The following is a 22619-nucleotide window of genomic DNA, read 5'->3' on the forward strand; positions in this document are numbered from 1 at the left end:
AGTTAAAAACAAGCAAACAAACAAACATGGAAAGATGCACAGCCTCTTTAATTCTTCTTCTTGCTACATGTCCTGTACAGTTATGAATGATATCTCTTTCTCCATCTTCCTCCACTCTCACATTGACCAAAAATAAGCATCAAAACTAATGAAAGGCAATGAAACTGATAACACACTGAAAAATGACAAACTACCTTCGCACATGAAGGCCGGTTTGAGGATGTAGCCACAGTTGCCATTGCTATAGAATTTGGCTCTGTTGAGTTGGAGCACCCTGCCTTCAGACTGGTAGTTGAGTGCAACTGAAATCAAAGCATTTCACTTCATTATTGTTCATGAATTGGAAACCTTTAATGTGCACAGTAACAACCACTGAGGGAAAACCAATTGGCATCATCAGCAAACTGAAAGTATCACTCATAATCTGCTATTACACTAAATGTTTGAACATACTGAATGTAGTTTCAACATTCATACCAAGCTGGCACCCAGCATTCCAGAAGGGCTGAGGGTTGAAGTTGGAGGAGTCCACACGGTACGAGGAAGGATAGATGCGGGACAGCTGCCGCTGGTTGAATTGAATGAAGGATGACGCTTTTTGCTGCATCACCTGGTGGGCTTTAGTCTCACTCAGAGATGATACCTGCCAGCCACAGTTAGCTGCCAGGGATAGCACAGTTTTCTTCCTGAGGCTCATAAACTTTCCAAATAAAGAAAATGCAAGTAGGTACATTACACTTATAGTTAGGGATGGGAAACTGAGAACTGGTTCTTGTAGAGAACCAGTGGTTCAGTTCCTTGAAATTGTTAGACTGCTTGCCTTTTGATCTCAATTCCACTTGCACTTCAGTTCATGTGCAGGAAGAGGAAAATCACGACACGGTGCACAGAGTGGATAAGGACATTTATTTTATTTTTACTGTGCAAAGGATGCGAGTGCATAGAGCACAGAAACAACTGCATTATGCTGCTAATTTACAGTGGCTTGCAAAAGTATTCGGCCCCCTTGAACTTTTCCACATTTTGTCGCATTACAGCTGCCGGTCTTTTAGGGTATGTCTCTACCAGCTTTGCACATCTACAGACTGAAATCTTTGCCCATTCTTCTTTGCAAAACAGCTCCAGCTCAGTCAGATTAGATGGACAGCATTTGTGAACAGCAGTTTTCAGATCTTGCCACAGATTCTGGATTGGATTTAGATCTGGACTTTGACTGGGCCATTCTAACACATGGATATGTTTTGTTTTAAACCATTCCATTGTTGCCCTGGCTTTATGTTTAGGGTGGTTGTCCTGCTGGAAGGTGAACCTCCGCCCCAGTCTCAAGTCTTTTGCAGACTCCAAGAGGTTTTCTTCCAAGATTGCCCTGTATTTGGCTCCATCCATCTTCCCATCAACTCTGACCAGCTTCCCTGTCCCTGCTGAAGAGAAGCACCCCCAGAGCATGATGCTGCCACCACCATATGTGACAGTGGGGATGGTGTGTTCAGAGTGATGTGCAGTGTTAGTTTTCCACCACACATAGCGTTTTGCATTTTGGCCAAAAAGTTCCATTTTGGTCTCATCTGACCAGAGCACCTTCTTCCACATGTTTGCTGTGTCCCCCACATGGCTTGTGGCAAACTGCAAACGGGACTTCTTATGGTTTTCTGTTAACAATGGCTTTCTTCTTGCCACTCTTCCATAAAGGCCAACTTTGTGCAGTGCACGACTAATAGTTGTCCTATGGACAGATTCCCCCACCTGAGCTGTAGATCTCTGCAGCTCGTCCAGAGTCACCATGGGCCTCTTGGCTGCATTTCTGATCAGCGCTCTCCTTGTTCGGCCTGTGAGTTTAGGTGGACGGCCTTGTCTTGGTAGGTTTACAGTTGTGCCATACTCCTTCCATTTCTGAATGATGGCTTGAACAGTGCTCCGTGGGATGTTCAAGGCTTGGGAAATCTTTTTGTAGCCTAAGCCTGCTTTAAATTTCTCAATAACTTTATCCCTGACCTGTCTGGTGTGTTCTTTGGACTTCATGGTGTTGTTGCTCCCAATATTCTCTTAGACAACCTCTGAGGCCGTCACAGGGCAGTTGTGGAGCTGTTTTGCAAAGAAGAATGGGCAAGGATTTCAGTCTGTAGATGTGCAAAGCTGGTAGAGACAGACCCTAAAAGACTGGCAGCTGGAATTGCAGCAAAAGGTGGTTCTACAAAGTATTGACTCAGGGGGCTGAATAATTACGCACACCCCACTTTTCAGTTATTTATTTGTAAAAAATGTTTGGAATCATGTATGATTTTCGTTCCACTTCTCACGTGTACTTTGTATTGGTCTTTCACCTGGAATTCCAATAAAATTGATTCATGTTTGTGGCTGTAATGTGACAAAATGTGGGAAAGTTCAAGGGGGCCGAATACTTTTGCAAGCTACTGTAACTTTGGCTAAGCTAGCCAAGAACTAAGAGTGATGTTAAAGCTGCCGACCACAGCCCAGCAGCCGGACCCTCAACTTCAACAGGTAAAACCAGCAGTGATGAGCAGTCAGGCTGCAGCCTCAGTTTCTACCTGTTCATGTTTCTACTGTAGAATCACTTTGCCCTGGTTTTCATCTCTGCATCATGCTATCAACAAAACATGTGTCCTCATTAGGATAGAGATTTGTGTCGGTGTGTTGGACTGTAGCGTATAGCTTTATTACTGTTAAATAGTAATGAAGGGACAGTGAGTTTCACAGGAAAGTAATGTATTGAGTAGTGTAATAAGTTACTTTTCTCTGGGAGCAATTAAGTAACATGCTGCATTACTTTTCAGAAAGGTGTTCTGTGTAATACATTACTTTTTTGAGTAAGAACCAACAACGAAGAGTGGAACTACCTCCAACATGCACAGATATTTGACCTCACAGCAAGCAATGAATTTGTACAAATGTAATGTCTTTGACATGTTGCTTAGCAATAGTGGTGACTCTCAAAGCACAGCCAACAAGAATCAATAAGAGAACTGATAAATAATCTAATCGATAGCTGATAATGATCTTATCAATTCCCCATCCCTACTTATAGTGCACTGTCACCATAAACTAAGCTTTGTGCAGTGAAAAGACATTTCCTAACCTTGTGCTTCGATGTCATAGAGACCCACAGACCGCGTGTATTTGACTAGATCTGACAGAGCTCTGGACAGCTTCATGGTTTTCTTCTTTCTGTAGAATAGACAAAAGACAAAAGGTGACAAGACAAGGAAAAAAACATCACACAGAGTTGGTTTTGAGTCTGCAAGTCTCAGGGGATGTGGCTGGTTCAAGTGTTGGTGAACGTGTCAGCGTCCCACAGGTGTTCATTTGAGCTGAAACCTTTTAGTGGGTCCCCAGGTCCTCCAGGTGATGCACTGTCACCCTGACCCCTCCCATCAGGATAGAAATGTTTCATCATAGGATAGAGCTGATCAGGGTTCAAACCTATAGTGTGTTCTTGTAGTTTAATTCATTTATTTTTTGGACCCCTGTCCCTGTGTGTACTTAATGACTGTTCTTGCTGACAGTCAGTTTAGATCCACACAAAGATGTAATATCCCAAAAGGCTGGTATTAGGCATTGTATTGAAAAAGTAGAAAGTGTGGTGTACACCCTTTCTTATGATATTTTACTCGTTTATTTTTTTGAGGTAAACTTTGAACTTGGGCACCAGCCATGACAGTCCTGAATCAAACGCTTAGCCAACCATGGTGATCGTGTCCCTCAAGGCCTGGTATATGTTTTGAAGTTTGAAAACAATCCATAAAAAATCGTCAGTAAGTTCTTGCTGATTTTCACATTGGGTGTGACCTTGTCCTGATTTTCAACAAAATTACATCAGCTCAAGCGGTTTTTGATCTACCCTCACACAAAATGTGAAAATTGTATCTAGAAAATTGTGGATATTGGACCACTAAACGGAAAGACAAAGGGAACCAGTTAGACACACCTCACACAGACTGAGTGGTTTTTGCTTCTGCACACTTACACTACAATCAGCTGATTTCAGCTCATGTGCAGGAGGAGGAAAATGGTGGAGTGGTGCAGCATTACAGATTTTCAGGACTTTTTCTTATAAAGTGTTTGATCTTCTCAACAAAATAACTTCTCATCTACATATTAGACAATTCAATTGTTTTTTTTTAACTGGAAGCAAACACGCAGAGACCAGTACCTACTCTTTGACTCCCACCAACCTCTGGAACACAAAATCATCAGAACCCTGAACATAGGGGAAAAACTGTTCCCTCAGTCAGAAAGAGCCAGAAGGGAAAGAAAAGAAAACACACACGTGTAAAGAAAGCTCTTAAAACATGGGGCTCAATTGGGTTTTCATCAAATTAGTGGTGGGAAAGAAGGTCCGACAGCAACTAGGGAGAAACAGTACGACACACAGAACAATGACAAACAGCCACACACTCAGACACAAACTGGTTCATCCCAAGGACAAAACTCCCAAACACAAAGTAAACAACACAGTGTGTGATGTGCAGCGAGGCGTGCTCAGACCTCCACACTGGAGAAACCAAACAGCTACTCTATAAACACATGGCACAACACAGAAGAGCAACCTCAACAGGACAAGACTCAGCTGTCCATCTGCATCTAAAGGTCAAAGGAATCCAATGTTCACATTTTGGACAGAGAAGACTGAAAGAGGAGTGAAAGAAGCATCTATGTCCACTGTGGACGACCATCCTTGAACAGAGGGCGGGGCTTATGACACCAACTGCCATCTACAATCATGTTTTGAAATCCTTCCCAGACACCTTAACGCCCACTCACAGCTTGCGTCAGGTGACCTCATGACAGGGTGAGGCAAAGTCTCACAATGGTTTCACATGAAGCTTCTGTTGATAACGATCCACACCCTTTTTCCATGTGATCAGAGTAGAGGGGCAATGTCTTCAAAAAACTTAAAGAGGTCCATTTGCTTTTATTTCCTACCATATGATCAGCCTATCTCTATTAATCGGTTGCATACTACAGGCCTTCAAGCTGGCAGTAATTAAGACGTTACTTAAAAGGCCATGACTTGACCCAGCTGTCTTAGTTATTTACAATGATCAGTTAGCTGTAAAACAGCAAACGTGGAGTCATGTTTGACCAGGACATGTCCTTCAATGCACATATTAAACAAATATGTAAGACTGCTTTCTTCCATTTGTGCAACATCTCTAAAATTAGAAATATCCTGTCTCAGAGTGATGCTGAAAAACTAGTTCATGCATTTATTACTTCCAGGCTGGACTACTGTAATTCTTTATTATCAGGATGTCCTAAAAACTCCCTGAAAAGCCTTCAGCTGATCCAAAATGCTGCAGCAAGAGTCCTGACAGGGACTAGAAAGAGAGAGCAGATTTCTCCTGTTTTGGCTTCCCTTCATTGGCTTCCTGTTAAATCCAGAATTCAAAATCCTGCTCCTCACATACAAGGTCTTAAATAATCAGGCCCCATCTTATCTTAATGACCTTGTAGTACCATATCACCCTATTAGAGCACTTCGCTCTCACACTGCAGGCCTACTTGTTGTTCCTAGAGTATTTAAAAGTAGAATGGGAGGGAGAGCCTTCAGTTTTCAGGCCCCTCTTCTGTGGAACCAGCTTCCAGTTTGGATTCAGGAGACAGACACTATCTCTACTTTCAAGATTAGGCTTCAAACTTTCCTTTTTGCTAAAGCATATAGTTAGGGCTGGACCAGGTGACCCTGAATCCTCCCTTAGTTATGCTGCAATAGACGTAGGCTGCCGGGGATTCCCATGATGCATTGGGTGTCATCTTTTTAACTTACACTGTGTTAATAGACCTCTCTGCACTGAATCATATCTGTTATTAATCTCTGTCTCTCTTCCACAGCATGTCTTTATCCTGTCTTCCTTCTCTCACCCCAACCAATCACAGCAGATGGCCCCGCCCCTCCCTGAGCCTGGTTCTGTCGGAGGTTTCTTCCTGTTAAAAGGGAGTTTTTCCTTCCCACTGTCGCCAAAGTGCTTGCTCATAGGGGGTCAATGACCTGAAATAACCTGATGAGACTGGAGACTGGCGGCACTGCTGTGTTGCAGTGGGGTTAGGGTCACATACCTGTATGTGATCAGCACAGTAAAGCATTCTGAAAATGTTCAGACCCTTTGAAAGCTGCCACATTTGCTAAGTTTCAGATTTGTCTGATAGTCAGATTTTTCTACAATACCCACAGGTACAAAATAAATATGATCTGAATATATAACAGATTCAAAAGTTCAGTCTGAACTTTTCACTGACAGCACTTTGTTAACATTTCTGCATGCAGACTGTGTGTCTGAATGAAACACTGGTGCGTTGGTGTGCCATACTTGTTGTGATGCAGCGGAGCACGTGAAGCACTGCTTGTGCTTTCTTGGTCTGTGTCTGTGTCTTCAAAGCTTGAGACCTTCTTCAGCTTGGATGCCTTTTTCTGTGAGGAGTGAGGAAGCACACGAGACTGAAAGTTTTTCTTTCATTTTGAAAAGACAAGAAGTTGACGTTTTAAACCATCATGGACACTTTTGATTAAATGTATAATAACAGACATAAACTTAATTTTAAAGAAGTCTTTTAGTCATCACAACAAAGGACGCAAAAAAATTAATGCAGGTTAACCGTCTTTTGTAAGAGTGCCAGTCTAGTCAATATCAAATACATAAAAATGACATGGATTGATTAATTGAATCCTACTTTAACTAACAAAAAGCAACTCTCTGAATTAGTGTGCATATATTCAAATATGCTTAGATATGGCGTCTTCACCTGAACCGATCATTTCACTAATAAGCAATAACACACAATAATGCAAACTCTGTGTCAACAGGTCAGTTCTACAGTGTCCGTGTTGGTCGTCCTCACAGAAGCAGAAAACTGAATGAGACAACGTTAGAGTTTACCTTGCGTTTAGAGAAGCTCTCTATGAAGGAGCGGCCTGAGCGCTTGTTGCTGCTTGGAAAAGCCTCATCTGCTGTGTCCATCGCATCCTTACATTTACCCTGACAAGAGAGGAGTAATGTATGTTTTAAAGAAATAAAGAAAATGAAGGTATCACCAGCTTAAACCTGTTCTACATTTCCACCTCATACTGGAAGGCAAATACTTAAAGGTGGAACAATCTCAACTTTAAAGAGATGAAAAAAATCCATCAAAACTGTGGCTCATGATAGATATGGAGTGATTGTTTAGGTGCATCTCAAAGATTCTAAAGGAAGAAAACATGAATTATTACATTTATGCCAGTGAAGTCGGAGAGCACCAATTTCTCCCCCAGTGGTGCCCAACCTCACACGCAAACTACAAGAAACCCAGAAAAAAAGCTGTGTGTAATCAAACTTAATGTCAATTATGACTTTATACTTGGAGATAATTTTGATTTAGCCTTCTTATTTTAACAAACATGAAATTATTGTTCTCTTGCCTCAGAATCGGTTTCCCACAAAGTTTCGACCCTATTGGAAGGTGTTACACGGTTCAACGTTGTACTCTTTCCTCTTCCTACTCGTCTCATTTGGACTTCCAGATCAGCAAAAAACACGAGACATAGTGAAATTATTATTTGTTTGGTGTATCTACTTTTTTGTTGTCCTCGTCCTAACAAACGAGGACAAAGCTCCCTGGTCTGTGGGCCCATAAATTCAATAGATTTTTAGAATTTGAGTGCAATTCATACACAGATTATTGTCCCATATGCACTAAATAACATTTTTTTAGTGCATATGAGCCACATGATTGTTGGTGTTTTCTCTGTATTACTGTAAGGGGTATACCTTACAGTATAAAGAGTCTTGAGGTGACTCCTGTTGTAATTTGGCGCTGTATAAATAAAATTGCATTGAATATAATCTCTCCTGTGTCCTGGGTCTGTCCCGGGGCTTCACCTGGTGGGATGGTGCCCAGCAGGCAGCCTTGTCAGATGCCCGAACCACCTCAACTGGCTCCTTTCGATGTGGAGGAGTAGCAGCTCTAGTCTGAGCCCCTCCCGGATAGCATACCTCCTCACCCTCTCTCTAAGGGAGGGGCTAGTCACCCTTCGGATGGACCAGTAAATCGAAAGCTTTGCTTTTACACTCAGCTCTCTTTTCACCGGAACAGACCAGTACAACGACTACATCACTGCCCCTGCAGCCCCAATCTGTGTGTCAATGTCCCACTCACCCTCACTCACAAGACCCCAAGATAGTTAAACTCCACCCTTTTCTGTTTTAAGACCATGGCCTCCGACTTGGAGGTGATGATTCTCATCCCATCGCTTCACACTCAGCTGTGAACCACTCCAGTGAAAACTGGAGGCCACCTGATGAAGTTGTTCAACTGCGTCAGTGTCCTTGCCCCCAGTGTTGGATGAGTCTGTTTCTCTAAAGAGACATGTCAGTGGGATTAAGGACCTATGGTGTCCTGGTGCCACGAGGACTTATGTACACCCTTATGTTCGAGCATGGTGTTCGTTATGAACAATTTGCATTGCCAAGAAGGGCATTCCCCCAATCGTGCCCCTTCATGTCTCACGTGAGAGCTAAAATCTTTGAGTAGGACAACAGAGTCTTCATGTGGCGCACCCTTGAGCACCCCCACCCAGGGACTCCAAGAAACCTGGGTATTCTGCACATAAGTACAGAGAACAGTCAGTACGCGTTCCCTGACCCAAAAGTGCAGCGAGCAAACCTTATTGGACACTGGCAAAAACTCCAATCTTGGTATCCCACCCCAGCCGCTGCCTCTCATCAAGGGCAAACCCAGACTGGGACATAGTCCAGCCCCTCTCCACAATGCTGGTTTCAGAACCCAAGCCAATATCTAGGCGGTACGTCTCAACCTCACACACAGCTCGGTTCAGGCTCAGTCTCTTTCCCCACCAGAGAGGTGACGTTCCATGTCCCAGTCGCTAGACTTGGAAGCTAGTAATCAGTCTGCCGGGGCCTCTGCCTTTGGCCGCCACCAAGCACGCACTTCACCTGACCCCTATGGCGCCCTCTGTGGGTGGTTGAAATGGATGCTGAGACAAAATATTTGCTCTCTGTGTTTACCTTACTGCCAGTTTTATCCATGGTCTTCCCAGCAGGAGGGAGGGCTGTGATGGTAAAGCTGTCTGGATCCTCTCTGTCTCGGATCTTGGATTCCTTCATCAAGTTGTCAAGCTTCTTCTTGGCCATGTTCTCTACTTGCTTTCTGTCAGCTGACATCTGGAGGACGAGTTAAACAGAATCATTTCAGCCGTGACACAGCAGGTGAAAAAGTCAGCAACTCTAAAACTGTCTTATTAAGATAGATTTATATCATCTGTAATGAATTACAGGATATGTAATGTGGACATTAATTTATTTTGTGACACTTTTCCAGAGGACCTCAAAGTACACAGGTCTGGGATGACATTTTTAAGGCCACTCTTTTTGTTCCTGTTAGTACTCTTGTTTCTATGTATCATTTTCTTCCCAGGTCACAACCTTTAAGCATCATGGTATCAGTAATACTGATAACACAGTAACACATCAGTATCATTAACACTGCTCACTTTGAAAACACTTCCGGTGTTCTACTGAATTTAGGTCAGCCGAACATGCTGGCCGTTAAACGCCCATTCAATTCCCTCATCCTCCAGGAACTGTCTGCATGATCAAACTGATCATGCTGAGCGATGTCACAGACAGCATAATGTTCTCCACAGCTTCTCCAGACCCTTTCATGTCTGTCACATGTGCTCAGGGTGAACCTGCTTTCCTCTGTGCAAAGCACAGGACACCAGCAGTGGACCTGCCACCACGAGCAAATGCCAATCATTTTCCACAGTGCCGAGCAGTGAGCACAGGGCCCACTAGAGGACGTTGGGTTGTCAGAGACATTCCCACCAGCAGCCTGCTGGAGTCGGTTTGTAGCTCTTGCAGTGCTCATCCTGTGACTCCTTGCACAAAGGAGCAGATTCTGTTCCTGCTGAGGGTTAGGACCTTCTCTGACCCTGTCCAGCTGTCCTCGAGTAGCTGCTTATCTCCTGGAATCTCCTCCGTGGTCTTGAGACTTTGCTGGCAGACAAAGGAAAGCTTCTGGGAATGGCACATGCTGAAGTTCAATCTTGGAGGAGTCGGACTACCTGTGCTACCTCTGTATGGTCCAGGTACTGCCTCATGTTACCAGTACTGATACTGACCCGAGCCAAACGCAAAGGTAGTGAAAAACGTTCAGAACAGACAGAGAGAATAAATGTCAGCGGCCTCCACCTGTGCATCCATTCCTGTTTAGAGGGTGGTCTCATTGTTGCTCCTCTAATGAAACTAACCTGCTGTTAATTCCATCAGCACATGCTGAAACTTGTTAACAACCCAGGCTGCTACTTAACTGACTAAATCAACATCCTAGGAGTTTATTGGACCTGATGCCATGTTCTGATTAAACTGTTCCTTTCTTTTTTGAGCACTGAATCATATATTTTGGAATTTATCAGGGAACAAAAGTGATGGAAAATTAAGGGAAGTTAAAATGCAGAAATTTCACCCCAAACCAAAGTTCAAAGGGACTCGCTTGATTATTTTTAAAGGAATAACCCACAAATATTTTCTTCTTTCTAGTACCTTGTAAACTAAAAAACTGGACTGTGAAGATTTCCATGAACCTTAAACATTTGCAGATGTAGCTAAATGAATAAAACATAAAATAAAAATAAAAGGGGCATATATTTTATATTTATATTATAAAACAACATATTAATTAAGAATGAAATTGTTAAGACATAAAATATCATTAAAACATTTTAAACCTATTTCTAAAATTATTTGCCAAACTCTCCAGATCAGTCATGCTGTCAGCAGAATTATCAAAGAACCACCTTAACTTCCTAATGACCCATTTCTGTAATATACTTACACATCTATATTATTGCTAATATATATTGTAATATATCTATATCACGGCTAAAGCACTTTCTGGATGGATGCAAACTGCATTTCGTTGCCCTGTACCTGTGCATGTGCAATGACAATAAAGTTGAATTCTATTCTAATTCTATTCTAATGACAAACAAATTTCAACTCCACCTAGAGCAGCTACTAAACATCAAGTAATGGCTATTCTTTAAAATCTTCACTCAAGGTTTGAATCTACAGTTTTACCAGAACCAAGTGAGAATTAAGCTGCAGTCCAACAGCTCCATCAGTCTAAACAGAGACAGAGCACAGCAGCATTCCTCCAGAGGCCGTCCAAAGGTCAGGTTTCATGAGGAGCAAACATCATGTTACATAACACAGAGCCCAACTGTGTCAGTGATATAACCCATTCCAGAAGTGGTGTAACATGTCATTCTTATATACTGTCTTTACGACAGGATTATATTATGAGTGTTCATTGAGGTTGACAGGCATTATGTCATTTGTAAGAATACTTGGATAACGATAACCAGGTCTGAGCAGACATGGAAAAAAAACCCCATCATGCAGAAACCCATATTTCAAACAAGGAGCAAAGATGCAGCGATACATAACATTACATAATTCACTCGGTTAGTGATGTAACACATTCCAGATGTGGGAGTAAGACTCTGTATAATAATATGAATTATACATATAGTCAGATCAGAATCTGGGTGAAAGGGCCATGAAGGAAGGAAAAAACAGCAAGAAATGAGACAAATAACCAAACAGCAGATACGAGTATATGAGATATAGGTATATGAGAACCAGTGCAAAATGGGAGAGGGACATGAAGCATTAGCAACAAGAAATACAAGCATACCTCACATTTCATCAACTGGACAAAAGGACGCAAATTGTTTTGCTAGACTGAACAGATAGATACCAGATAGGTACATACATCCCCATTGATCAGCTTACAGTCATCCTCCATCTCATCAGCACTGTCCTCGTCAGACACATCTCCCTCCTCTGCATTCTCGTCTATGTTGGGAGGAAGTTTCTTTCCCTGTCAGAGTGGACAAAATAAATCACACAAGATTCTTATATTCTAAGACAGAAGAGATATTCACCATATAGTATGATCACAATGTGCATGTCAATGTAGTATACACATCCATGGTGGTTTTAATGTAGAGCACTGGGTTGGAGGTTGATTGGATATTGTGGCTAAAACGTGTCTAATTCAAAGTAAGTTAAAGTAACATTAAATTAACCTAATTAACCTAATTAATTAATTAACCTAAATAACTTCAGACAGGTGGACTACGTGTTCTGAAAAGGACTGCCCCAAAATTTGGTTTTTGTCTGAAAAGCAGAAAAATAGGTTTTCAGCTGCGTCAGTGTAGAGAGCTCTCCAGGACATGACCATCCCACCACAGTGTGGAAACCATCAACTGGCTGACGACCTCAGTGGGTTTCACTGCAGGTTTATCAATCCCCCCCCAGGGGTGTGTCCTCTCTCCTCTGCTCTTCTCCCTGTACACAGTACAGTTTGCAGATCACATGACAGCATTTAGACTCATGTAGGATGGCAGTGAGTGTGCATACAGAGGTGGCTCTGTGGTGCAGTCAGAGTAACCTCGAGGTGAATACGCTCAGAACTGTAGGGATGACCGTGGCCTTCAGGAGGAACCCCTCTCCATGCACACCAGCACAGTGTGTACTATGGAAACCTCCAGGTTTCTGGGATCCACGGTCTCCCAGGATCTCAAATGATCACCCAATAGAGACAATATCATCAGAAAAGGCCTGGCAGAGCATGCACTTCCTCTGCCAGCTCAGGAAGTTCAACCAGTCTTAGAAGCTGTTGATCCATTTCTGCTCTGCAATAACACAGTCAGTTCTTTGCTCATCCATCACTGTATGGTTTGGATCAGCCACCAAACAGAACAAGAACAGACTATAGAGGACAGTGAGGACAGCAGAAAAAAAATCACTGCTGCCAAATTGATTCAGTACAAATCAAGAGTCGGGAAACGAACAGACACCTCTGCAGACCATCAGACCCTGTTCAAAATCTGTTCCTGCTGCTCCCTCTGATACATGCTCCAGATCAAAGCATGCAGTATATATACTGTTTTGTTTTGTTGTACATATGAAATAAGTATTGAATTATTTCTAAAGGGACTCATTAACCAGGTGTCTAACAAGAAACATCTCATGATGGGTAAAACCAGTGAGCTCTCTCAAGACCTTTACAACCTTACTGTTGCAAAACATACTGATAATAATTTCTAAACTCTTCCAGGTTCCAGTGAAAACTGTTGGGGCAATAATCCAGAAGAAGAGGAAAAAACATAATTTCACCATAAACCGACACGACCACATGCCCCCTGCAAGATTCAGAAAGAGGAGTGAATAATCAGAGGAGCGCTTGTGGACAGCTACAGAAAGACCTGGAATCAGCAGGTACATTTGTCTCAAAGAAAGTAAGTATGGCCTGTATGCATCACACAAGACTCCACTGCTGAAGAAAAAGCTGGCTCTGAAGGCTCCTGCAGTTTCTGTGTATCTACTCTATTAAGGGTTGTAAGGGCGCCGCAGTCCATCTCAGCTGTCATATATCACATTTAATATGATAATAAATGAGGAAAACGCATCTCTATCAACATTTCATCCCTCAGAGCTTTCAGAGATCTGAATGTAGCTCATGACCCAGAAGTGCACCTGCAACCAGTTATTGGCAGAGTCGGCACTTCAAATATTGTTGTACAATAACACAAACGCCCAGATAATAATCCAGCTACCATCTAGTGTTAATGCACGCACGCACGCACGCACGCACGCACAAATAGTCCAAAGTGATTTTTGTTTTCTTTCTATTTGCTTCATATGTCACTCTCTGCTTCTGTCTCACTACTTTGATCACCCCATTATATCATACACCTTTGAAGTTACTCTGTGAGGTTCAGACTCCGGATAATAAAAGCAGTAAGCTGAGGTAATTGCCGGAGGACTGCCTCCGCACACCAAAGAAAATCTGTCACTTTCAAACATCCATATTGGGATTTTACCTTCACAAGGATCTTGCCCCTGAGTGCTTCTGGGGATGGCAGCTGCCCAGATTCATCAGCTTTGATGTTGGAGACATCCAGCTTGTCCCCCAGGATCTCAATCAGGTACTGAGCCATCTTCTTTTGCTGAGGAACACTGCAGTGGTTCTCTATAGACAGGATCACTGGGTAGCTAGCAGACAATCACACAGGTTGGAGAAAGAGGGTTGTGTCAGCTGGTTGTTAGAGCACAATTTAATTATTTCATACTTTTCACACTTTGTGTTTTCTTGATTTTACTATCAGTACAGGTGGAAGAATACTGTAAATTACAGTAATGACAAAGCATTGGCACATACATGGCTGTGTAACAGTGTTGTTCACTGTTTGACGATGCCTGTTTGTTTTCGTTTACACTACTCTCTGTATCCGGTTTGGAGTATTTGTTGTGTTACTGAGGTTTAATTTTGGATTACAGCCGGTGGACTAATACCAAGCCCCTTTTAACTCTACTTGGTTTAAATTATTAGTCCTTGCAATTTTTTTTGTAAGGAGGACACTAGTTGGAAAACTAGCTGGCGGGTTTCCAGGGTAACGCTACAAGAGCGTCTCTCAGTATGGGCTTGAGAGCGCAGTAAGGTGATGGTATTAAAAAGTCACAGAGTTTATGACAGAGGAGATCACTACGGCCACACTGCAGCAGAAAGCCACTCTGGACCTGGTGGAGGAACTGAGAACATTTTTATACATGGACCATAACGTTCTTTATGGGAGGATACAGGCCCAGAGAAGAATTTCTTCAACATCAGCAATAAGTGGTGCTACTACAGTGATGAACAGTAATCACATCATGAAAATGTACAACAAATTATTCATCGATTTTAACAGCAGAAGCCTGTATGCTAATTGATAAGAGATAAAGTGGAAGTTGTCGGGAGTGCTGGAATGTTATGCTGCTATTATTTGCTGCTATTAGTATAATCATCATTACCAGTTCATTATTAATAGTGATGTTGCATGCAGATGCATTCAGATGTTCAAATATATTGGTGTTATATTAGTCTTTATTACAGGTCCAAGAAGAACCACTTTAAACTGTGGAGTTGAATCTATAATTTTAAATGTTTTTCAATGCTCCTATATAATAATCTTAAATGTTTCTGTGTAGACTGCAGGGACAGGAAATACACTCTGTGCCAAAATGAGACAGGAAACACTTCTGCAAGGCTTGCAGAAGTGAAACTGAAAGCCGAGTCTGAGTATAAGCCAAGAGCAGGGTGTTTTATTATGCATTTATCTTTTATTAAGCTTTAAGTAGTTGTATTAGATTGAAACATTTGTTTTATACATTTTATATATCAGTCAAGATTATTGCACACATACACACACATAGTTTCAGTTGTGCTGGCCTTCTGTCTAGTGGAAAGGTTACGAGGTTTAGCCGATGAAGTGAAGGGTGAAACAAAGGGCAGCAGAAGCTGACACATACACATACATATAAGTAGACTCATTTAGTAGGTAAGAAGTTAAGATGTGTTTTGCTTGCGACTGCAAAGTTGGGGTGCGTACATGTTAGTCTGTTCCAGGAAGTACACCAGATGTCCCAGAGATAAGCGACAGCGGAGGCGAGCGTCCGAGGATGGAGACAGGAAGCACCTGGGGTCGAGCCGAAGACGATGACTGTGTTCAAAGTTGTTGACTGAACGTTTGTGGTTTAGGCTGACGTATGCTGTACTGGATCTGCCTGACAACAGAAACCCTATAAAACCTTTGTCTGACTATTGTAAGGTAGTTCGACACTGAAATCTGCACAGCGTTCGGACTCCGCGCGCGTGTATTCATTAAAATGTCGTCTAATTGCACCAGGCTGGATCTGTGGTTATTTTTGGATTCCCCCTCAACACTTTTGAACCTTAACATTTGGGGACATCGTCCGGTGAGAGGGGGAATTTTGGTGTAGACGAAGAGATCCGGGGTCCGTGGTAATTAGACGGGCAGATACGAGTCAGTGGTCGAAAGTGAGAGACAAGCCGGCTTATACAAAGGTAAGGCACATACCTGTTGAATTTTCCAAACTGTGCCAGATTGGATATGACAAATTAAAGTCTACTCACTGAAATTACTGGTGAATGTCTGTTTTGAGTTTGGTGATAATGAAAGTAATAAAGTACAGTACTGAGAAAGTTAAAAGCGGTTGGAGCCGCTGAGAGAATTAAGAACGGTTGGAGCCGTTGAGAGAATTAAAGCAGTTGGAGCTGCTAATTTAGTGTGGTAGGGAATTTGGTCATTTTGTGGGTTGGAGCCCCATTGGTTATGCAACCCTTAAGAAGTTTCTCGGAGGTGACGCTCCCTGCTGGATAGAGAAATTTATCCTTCACCTAGCGATGACTAGGGATAGTTTCGGGCAACATCCGAGGAGAACTGGGGAATCTCCAAAACTGTTGAGGGTTGTCCTTAATCTTAATCCTGGTTCGGATGTAGATTGTTGGTTCAAATTACTCTAAATCTTTGTAGAACGACAGCGGCGTCTGTTAAGAAGCGCATTTTTCTCCTTGGTAACGCTTGCGCCTGGGCAGGACGCTGACCCTTGGCCTACCGGTGAGTAGGGATAGTACGGTACGACAAACCGGGAAGAACTTGGGAACCTTCAAAATTGCTAGGGGTTGGAGCCTCTATTTTGCGCTTTTTTGGCTACCTGTAAATTAAGTTAGGGCTAGAAATGTGGACGGAACGGTTGGAGCTGGTCCGGTGAATTGGTCGCAAAAAGTCTGGGACTTATCGGTTGGAGCCGTTATGTTAAATTTATCGAAATTATATAGGTTTAAGAGGCCTAAAAATCTGTGCAGTTGTAATTAAAAGACGTCTGTGTAATATAAAATATGAGATCTTTGTGGGAGATCAGTCTCTGTGTCGGCAGTGCACAGCCGGATGTGCACTGATGGTGTGTGTGTGAGAATGTAAATGAGCAGCGGTGACGCGCAGAGAGGGTGGTTTCGGTTTCGAGAGTATTGAGTTTATAACTATTGTTTGAAAAATTTTGCTAAATGCCTGTAATTAAGAGGCTGGTTTTGCGTATTACAAGAGTATAAATAGAGTTTGAATTCATTACTGTGGATGTATAGTCATTGACTGAGTTTTGACATATATATAGATTGAGTGTGTTGTACAGTATCTAAGACCACTATATATTTTCGTGTAGTAACCTCTCTTGAGTAATAAATGGGGGTGTGTTTTATTTTTAGTTAGGTGTGTGGTGTGAGCAGCTGTGAGAATGATTAGAGGTTTCAGTTTTTCTTTACTTGCTCTTTCTGATGATGAAAAGCATGGCTAAAATACTTGTATGAAAGCGTATTTTAACCGTGTGAATGCTGTCAGTATTTGATTTGAGTGACTCTGCGTGATTTGTCTGAGTGAGTGAAAAGGTGGGAGTTTGAGAGAAAAGGCAGTGTGTGTGAGACGATTCATGGCGTCTGAAAGAGGTTAGAACATTTAAAAAAGTGTGTATGAAATAAAGGAGTGTGAAATATATTTCTTTTGTGATGTAAAATAGGATGTTTTAGAGTTTGAAAGTGCTTTTAATTCAAGAAATCCATGAGTGATGGTATGAGAGGTTGAGTTTCTTTTTCTCTCAGTTCAAAAACACATAAGTATATACACTTGGTACACTCACTCAAGAAATTATTGTGTGACTGATGCTACAAAACTTGTGTTTCTTAGTTATAACAGTGCTTGTTGGCAACAAACCTTACGCCACTGGAAAGTCTGTTTTTATTTCCCCTTCATTGGTGCTACATTTGTAAGGAAAGTGGATTCATGGGTTGAGCAGCAAAGTTGAGTATGTGGGTTGCGCCCATGAAAAACTTGCCAAATCTTCTCCGTCAGTGTCAAACAGCTTCTTCTGCTATTGACTTGTTTGGTGTCGTTTCTTGGATTGGATGACTGAAGTCTGAAGAAACAAGACATATTGGTAGCATGTGGAAGAACCATAGACAACCACAAGAGCCTGGCAGTTCCTCCTCATACTGGTCGTCAGCTGGGTCACCCACTGCCATGGGATGGCATCACTTTATTCAACCAGCATTTGCTGTGAGTCGGCCAGTATGGTTCTGTTAGGTATTAGTAGAACTGCAGGCAGGTCATTCCATCCTCTCCACTTCCAAACTCTGAAGGTAGTGTCTAATAAACCCCGCTCTGCGGAGCCGAACATTGTCATCTTGGAGAGCAACATTTGGTCCCAGACTGTGGAAATATGGGCCACTGTTTGCAGAGTCTCATCTCCATATCTCCATCTGAAACATTTCTTCTGGCCAGGACTGAAATCGGATGTTGTTCAATACTGCCGTACATGCCATGTATGCCAAATAACTGGGAAGCCAAATGAAATAATTCCTCCAGCTCCCCGCTGTCCTATCCCAGTAGTAGAGGAGCCATTTCAAAAAGTGATTGTTGACTGTGTGGGGCCTTTACCTAAATCTAAAACTGGAAACCGGTTTCTGTTGATGTTTATGTGTGTTTCAACTAGGTTTCTGAGGCAATTCCACTACAGAGGATTACAGCTCAGATTGTTGTCAAAGCTCTGGTGAAATTCTGTTCAACATTTGGTCTGCCAAAGGTTGTGCAAACACACCAAGGCACCAACTTTAAGTCGAGAGTATTCGACCAAGCCCTTAAAACATTAGGCATCGAACACATAACCTCTAGTCCTTACCATCCTGAGAGTCAGGGGGCACTAGAGAGGTTTCATTGGACTTTGAATAATGATAATAATAATGGATTGCATTTATATAGCGCTTTTCTAAGCACCCAAAGTGCTTTACAATTCCACTATTCATTCACTCTCACATTCACACACCAGTGCAGGCAAACCACAGTTTTGAAGTTCATGTTGCAAAAACACTGTTACAGTTCTCAATGGGACTGGGATGAAAGTGTTCCCCTGGTATTATTTGCCTGCCATGGAGCGACCCAAGAATCTTTGGGGTTTAGTCCTGGTGAACTGGGGTCTAGGCGTGAGATGAGGGGGTCCTTTAAAGGTTTTTAAAGAGAGGTTGGCTAATCCGATTGATAACACCAAGAGCCTTCTGGAGTATGTCAGAATACTAAATGACAGGGAATAAGCCCTCTTTAACCTAACAAGGAATGCACTAGCCGCTTCACAAGCAAAGATGAAGAGACACTTTAAGCAGAGGGCAGTCGACCATTCATTCCAGCCAGGTGACAAAGTGCTCCTTCTCCTGCCTTATCCTGGCTCAGCTCTGTTAAATTTTCTGGTCCTTATGTTGTAGAGAAAAAGCTCAGCAAGACCAACTACATTATTCAGACCCCAAACCTAGATGTCCTACTAGAATGTGTCACGTCAACACGATGAAGCTGTACAGCTCTCGTGAACCTTCAACTGTGCTGTCTGTGGCCCAAGAACAAGTGGCTATATCCCCGATGGCTTCTGTTTCCAAGGTGGACGTTACTCCAGATGAAGAAGGGTTGGTGTTACGGGGTGCTGAGCCTCAAAGTGCTCGACTAGGTAATTCCCTGATAATGTCAACACTACCACAATACCTGTCCCACCTTCCTGATGAACAGAGCAATGATATCATAACACTCATGTTGGGATTCCCATCTCTGTTCAATGACGTCCCATCTCAAACCACTGTTATAAAACATGTGTTGCTGACTAACCCTACACCAATCAAACCGCGTGCTTATTGGGTTAGCCCAGCAAAGAGGGAAATAATAAAACAGGAAGTTCAGTATATTCTTCAGAATGGAAGAAAGTCAGATGGAACTCCAAGATGCATCGACATTCGAAAGGTAAAATCTGTCACTGTATCAGATGCACATCCCTTACCTCTTATTGATGACTGCATTGATGAAATTGGGCCTGCAAAATACATCACTAAACTTGACATGTTAAAAGGATATTGGCAAGTGCCTTTGACACGGGAAGCATCAGACATTCCAGCTTTTGTAACTCCTGACCACTTCCTGCAGTACACAGTTGTGCCTTTTGGCATGTGTAATGCTCCTGCAACCTTTCAGAGACTGGTCAACAAAGTTTTGGGAAACATCCCCAATTGTAGAGCATACTTAGATGATATAGTTGTGTATAGTAGTGACTGGGCAACCCCCATGGCTACGTTGAAAGAAGTCTTCAGTAGCCTAGAAAATGCATCCCTCGCTTTGAACCTTGCCAAGTGCAACTTTGCTAGAGGCAGTGTCCTCTACCTTGGCCTTGGTCTACAAAAAGTGTGCTCTGCAGATGCCAAAGTCTCTGCAATTAAGGACTTCCCCCAACCAACCACAAGGAGGGAACTGCGCCGTTTCCTTGGGATGACAGGATATTACCGGCGATTTTGTAAAAATTTTTCCTCTGTTGTTGCCCCTCTCACTGACTTAACCAGTCCCTCAAAGCCTTTTGTTTGGTCTAAGGGTTGCCAACAAGCTTTTGAAAGCCTACTTTGTTGCACTCCTGTCTTGTCTGCTCCTAACTTCTCTTTACCATTCAAACTGGAAATAGATGCCAGCGCAGATGGGGCAGGAGCAGTGCTTCTCCAGGAGGATACCCAGGGCATTGACCATCCTGTGAGTTACTTCTCTCGAAAGTTTGATAAACATTAGCTCAGGTATTCTACCATTGAAAAGGAGACACTTGCTTTGTTGTGGGCGCTGCAACATTTTGAAGTTTATATAGAGTCAAGTCAGAGTTCACAGATCACAACCCTTTGGTTTTCCTCTCTAGGATGTATAATCACAACCAGTGGCTTATGGGTTGGTCACTGATTATTCAGAACTATGTTCTCGACATCCGTCACAAAAAAGGTTTGGAAAACTTTGTAGCAGACTCTCCAGTGCTATTTAGATATGTCACCAAACCCCAAGTTTGGTTCTTAATGGGTGGGTGTGTTACATGCCAAGAGGTGTGGCTTTGTTTTTATGTTGCAAAAGCTGTTACACTATCGGTGCAGCAATCAGCATAGCGGTCTCCACGTCTTCTTCTTAACTCTACAGTCCAACTGCCATAGCCAGAATCTGGACTCATTGCTGAGCATAAGGTTCCTCCACATCTCCAGGTTCAAATGTACACATTGCCAGCACCAGTGCAATCAGGCCCCGATGGAGAAGGGCAGTCATGGCATGCCTCTCTATGGGACTGAAAAGGCTTGGTGCAGTCTGTTCCAGATTGTCAGGGTAGAGAGCCCGAGTACTGATAAGATGAGGTAACTCTCTTCTTGTGCTGTCGTCCTCTTGCGATGTCCACTTCATGGTCTGTCTTTGAAATCCCTCGTTGTATGGAACTTGGCCATCAATGTGGAGATGGTAATAGGGGTCGCTTCACATCATGTTGCAACTTGGTTTTGCAGAACACCAGTTTGAAGTTGCCGTATAGCACAGGCCCTATCCTGATCAATTAAACATGACATGCACCAACTGACTGCTTTAGCAGGGTCCATGCTAACAGGTGCTGCTAATAAGGTACCAAACAGTCTCCAGATAATCAGAACCTGAGGTACCAGACTTTCAAAACAAGAGTCAATAGCAGCAGGAGGTGTTTGGCATTAGCAGAGAAGATTTGGCAATTTTTTCATTGGCACAACCCGCCCCTCAGTGCAAGTCAGTTAAAAAGGATAACTATGGAAGCATAAGTGAGAGCAAACATACTCATTCTTGACAAAGGCGTACTTGTTGATTGTCTCAATGACATCTCTGAAGAGGATCTTGGAGGTTAGGGTGTAGCCATGATGGACAATGGGCTCGCCGTCCTGACCGTCCCAACAATCAACTGTGGACAGCAAAGAAGAGACAAAGCTGTCACTGAAATGTGCAAAACTTACTAAAGCAAGACAATGATGGGATAGAGTTTAAAAAGACAAGATAAGGACAACATGTCCCCTAATTACCATTTATTTGTTTATATGACAAAACTAAGATAAGTGAAGCCTGCAGGCAAGTTCACACACGGCACCCTGAATGTCAGTTTACACTACACACTAATATAATGTAATATAACTAAGAAGAGTGTATCAGTAACCTTTTATTAACAGAGCTGACCCAGATGACTAATGACTAACTAAAAAAAAACCAAAAAAAAAAAACCCTACAAAACCCCAAAGTCTCTGACACAATGTGTCAACACAATGCTCCAGCCCTAAAGGTCAAGACAGTGCAATGTTCAGGCTAAATTAAGAACACAGCTTATTACTTTAATTGGTGTTACAGTGTTGTCTGAGTCAGATTCTGTAAACTGTTGAATTAAACAAACAAGGCAATCCAAAAATTGGGACCACTGCCTGCCTTTAAGAGTATGACACTATTTAAGATGTGCCTGTGTACTGTGAGTGTATGTATGAGTCCATGCTAACCTTCCACACAGCGACAGCCAGACTGCAGCACCCAGGCATACATATCCACCCTGGACTGTGACATTAACTGGTCACCCATCAGGTAAGTGTTGTGTGATGAGGCGATGAAGTAGTTGCACAGGGGCTGGGTCATGTCCTGGTTCACGCTGTAGTGATCTGGGTTGAAGATGTCCCCTGCTGGGCTGCGCATATAATTTGTAAAACCTGGAACGAAGTTGGACAAAGAATTTTCCTACAGGGTTCGTCTAATCATTTATCCAATCATTTGGTCTCAGGTCTAGTCTGAAGTGTAGGTTCAACTATATTGGAAGTTTTTAAATCATAGTACTTTAATGTAGTAGTATGTTCTGCACAGGTATAGCTCTGAGTTTGGAAAC

General features: G+C 42.6%; 1 protein-coding gene across 6 annotated transcripts in view; it reads right to left on the reverse strand.

Moving 5' to 3' along the window:
• Window positions 1-22619, reverse strand: part of plch2a (phospholipase C, eta 2a) — a 166258-nt gene that overhangs the window by 19248 nt on the left and 124391 nt on the right. For 5 of the 6 annotated variants that reach the window (XM_025901547.1, XM_025901546.1, XM_025901545.1 and 2 more), the window contains exons 7-16: window positions 22243-22446; window positions 21542-21662; window positions 13907-14078; window positions 11791-11898; window positions 9021-9176; window positions 6894-6992; window positions 6327-6427; window positions 3095-3183; window positions 478-660; window positions 195-302 (exon numbers count right to left, since the gene is read on the reverse strand). In XM_025901547.1, coding sequence (XP_025757332.1) covers window positions 195-302; window positions 478-660; window positions 3095-3183; window positions 6327-6427; window positions 6894-6992; window positions 9021-9176; window positions 11791-11898; window positions 13907-14078; window positions 21542-21662; window positions 22243-22446 — 1341 coding nt within the window. The remainder of the gene's footprint in view (window positions 1-194; window positions 303-477; window positions 661-3094; window positions 3184-6326; window positions 6428-6893; window positions 6993-9020; window positions 9177-11790; window positions 11899-13906; window positions 14079-21541; window positions 21663-22242; window positions 22447-22619) is intronic. The other variant, XM_025901544.1, reaches the window with a different exon arrangement.

The sequence above is a fragment of the Oreochromis niloticus genome, linkage group LG20 (genome assembly GCF_001858045.2).
Source record: "Oreochromis niloticus isolate F11D_XX linkage group LG20, O_niloticus_UMD_NMBU, whole genome shotgun sequence".
Taxonomy (NCBI): domain Eukaryota; kingdom Metazoa; phylum Chordata; class Actinopteri; order Cichliformes; family Cichlidae; genus Oreochromis; species Oreochromis niloticus.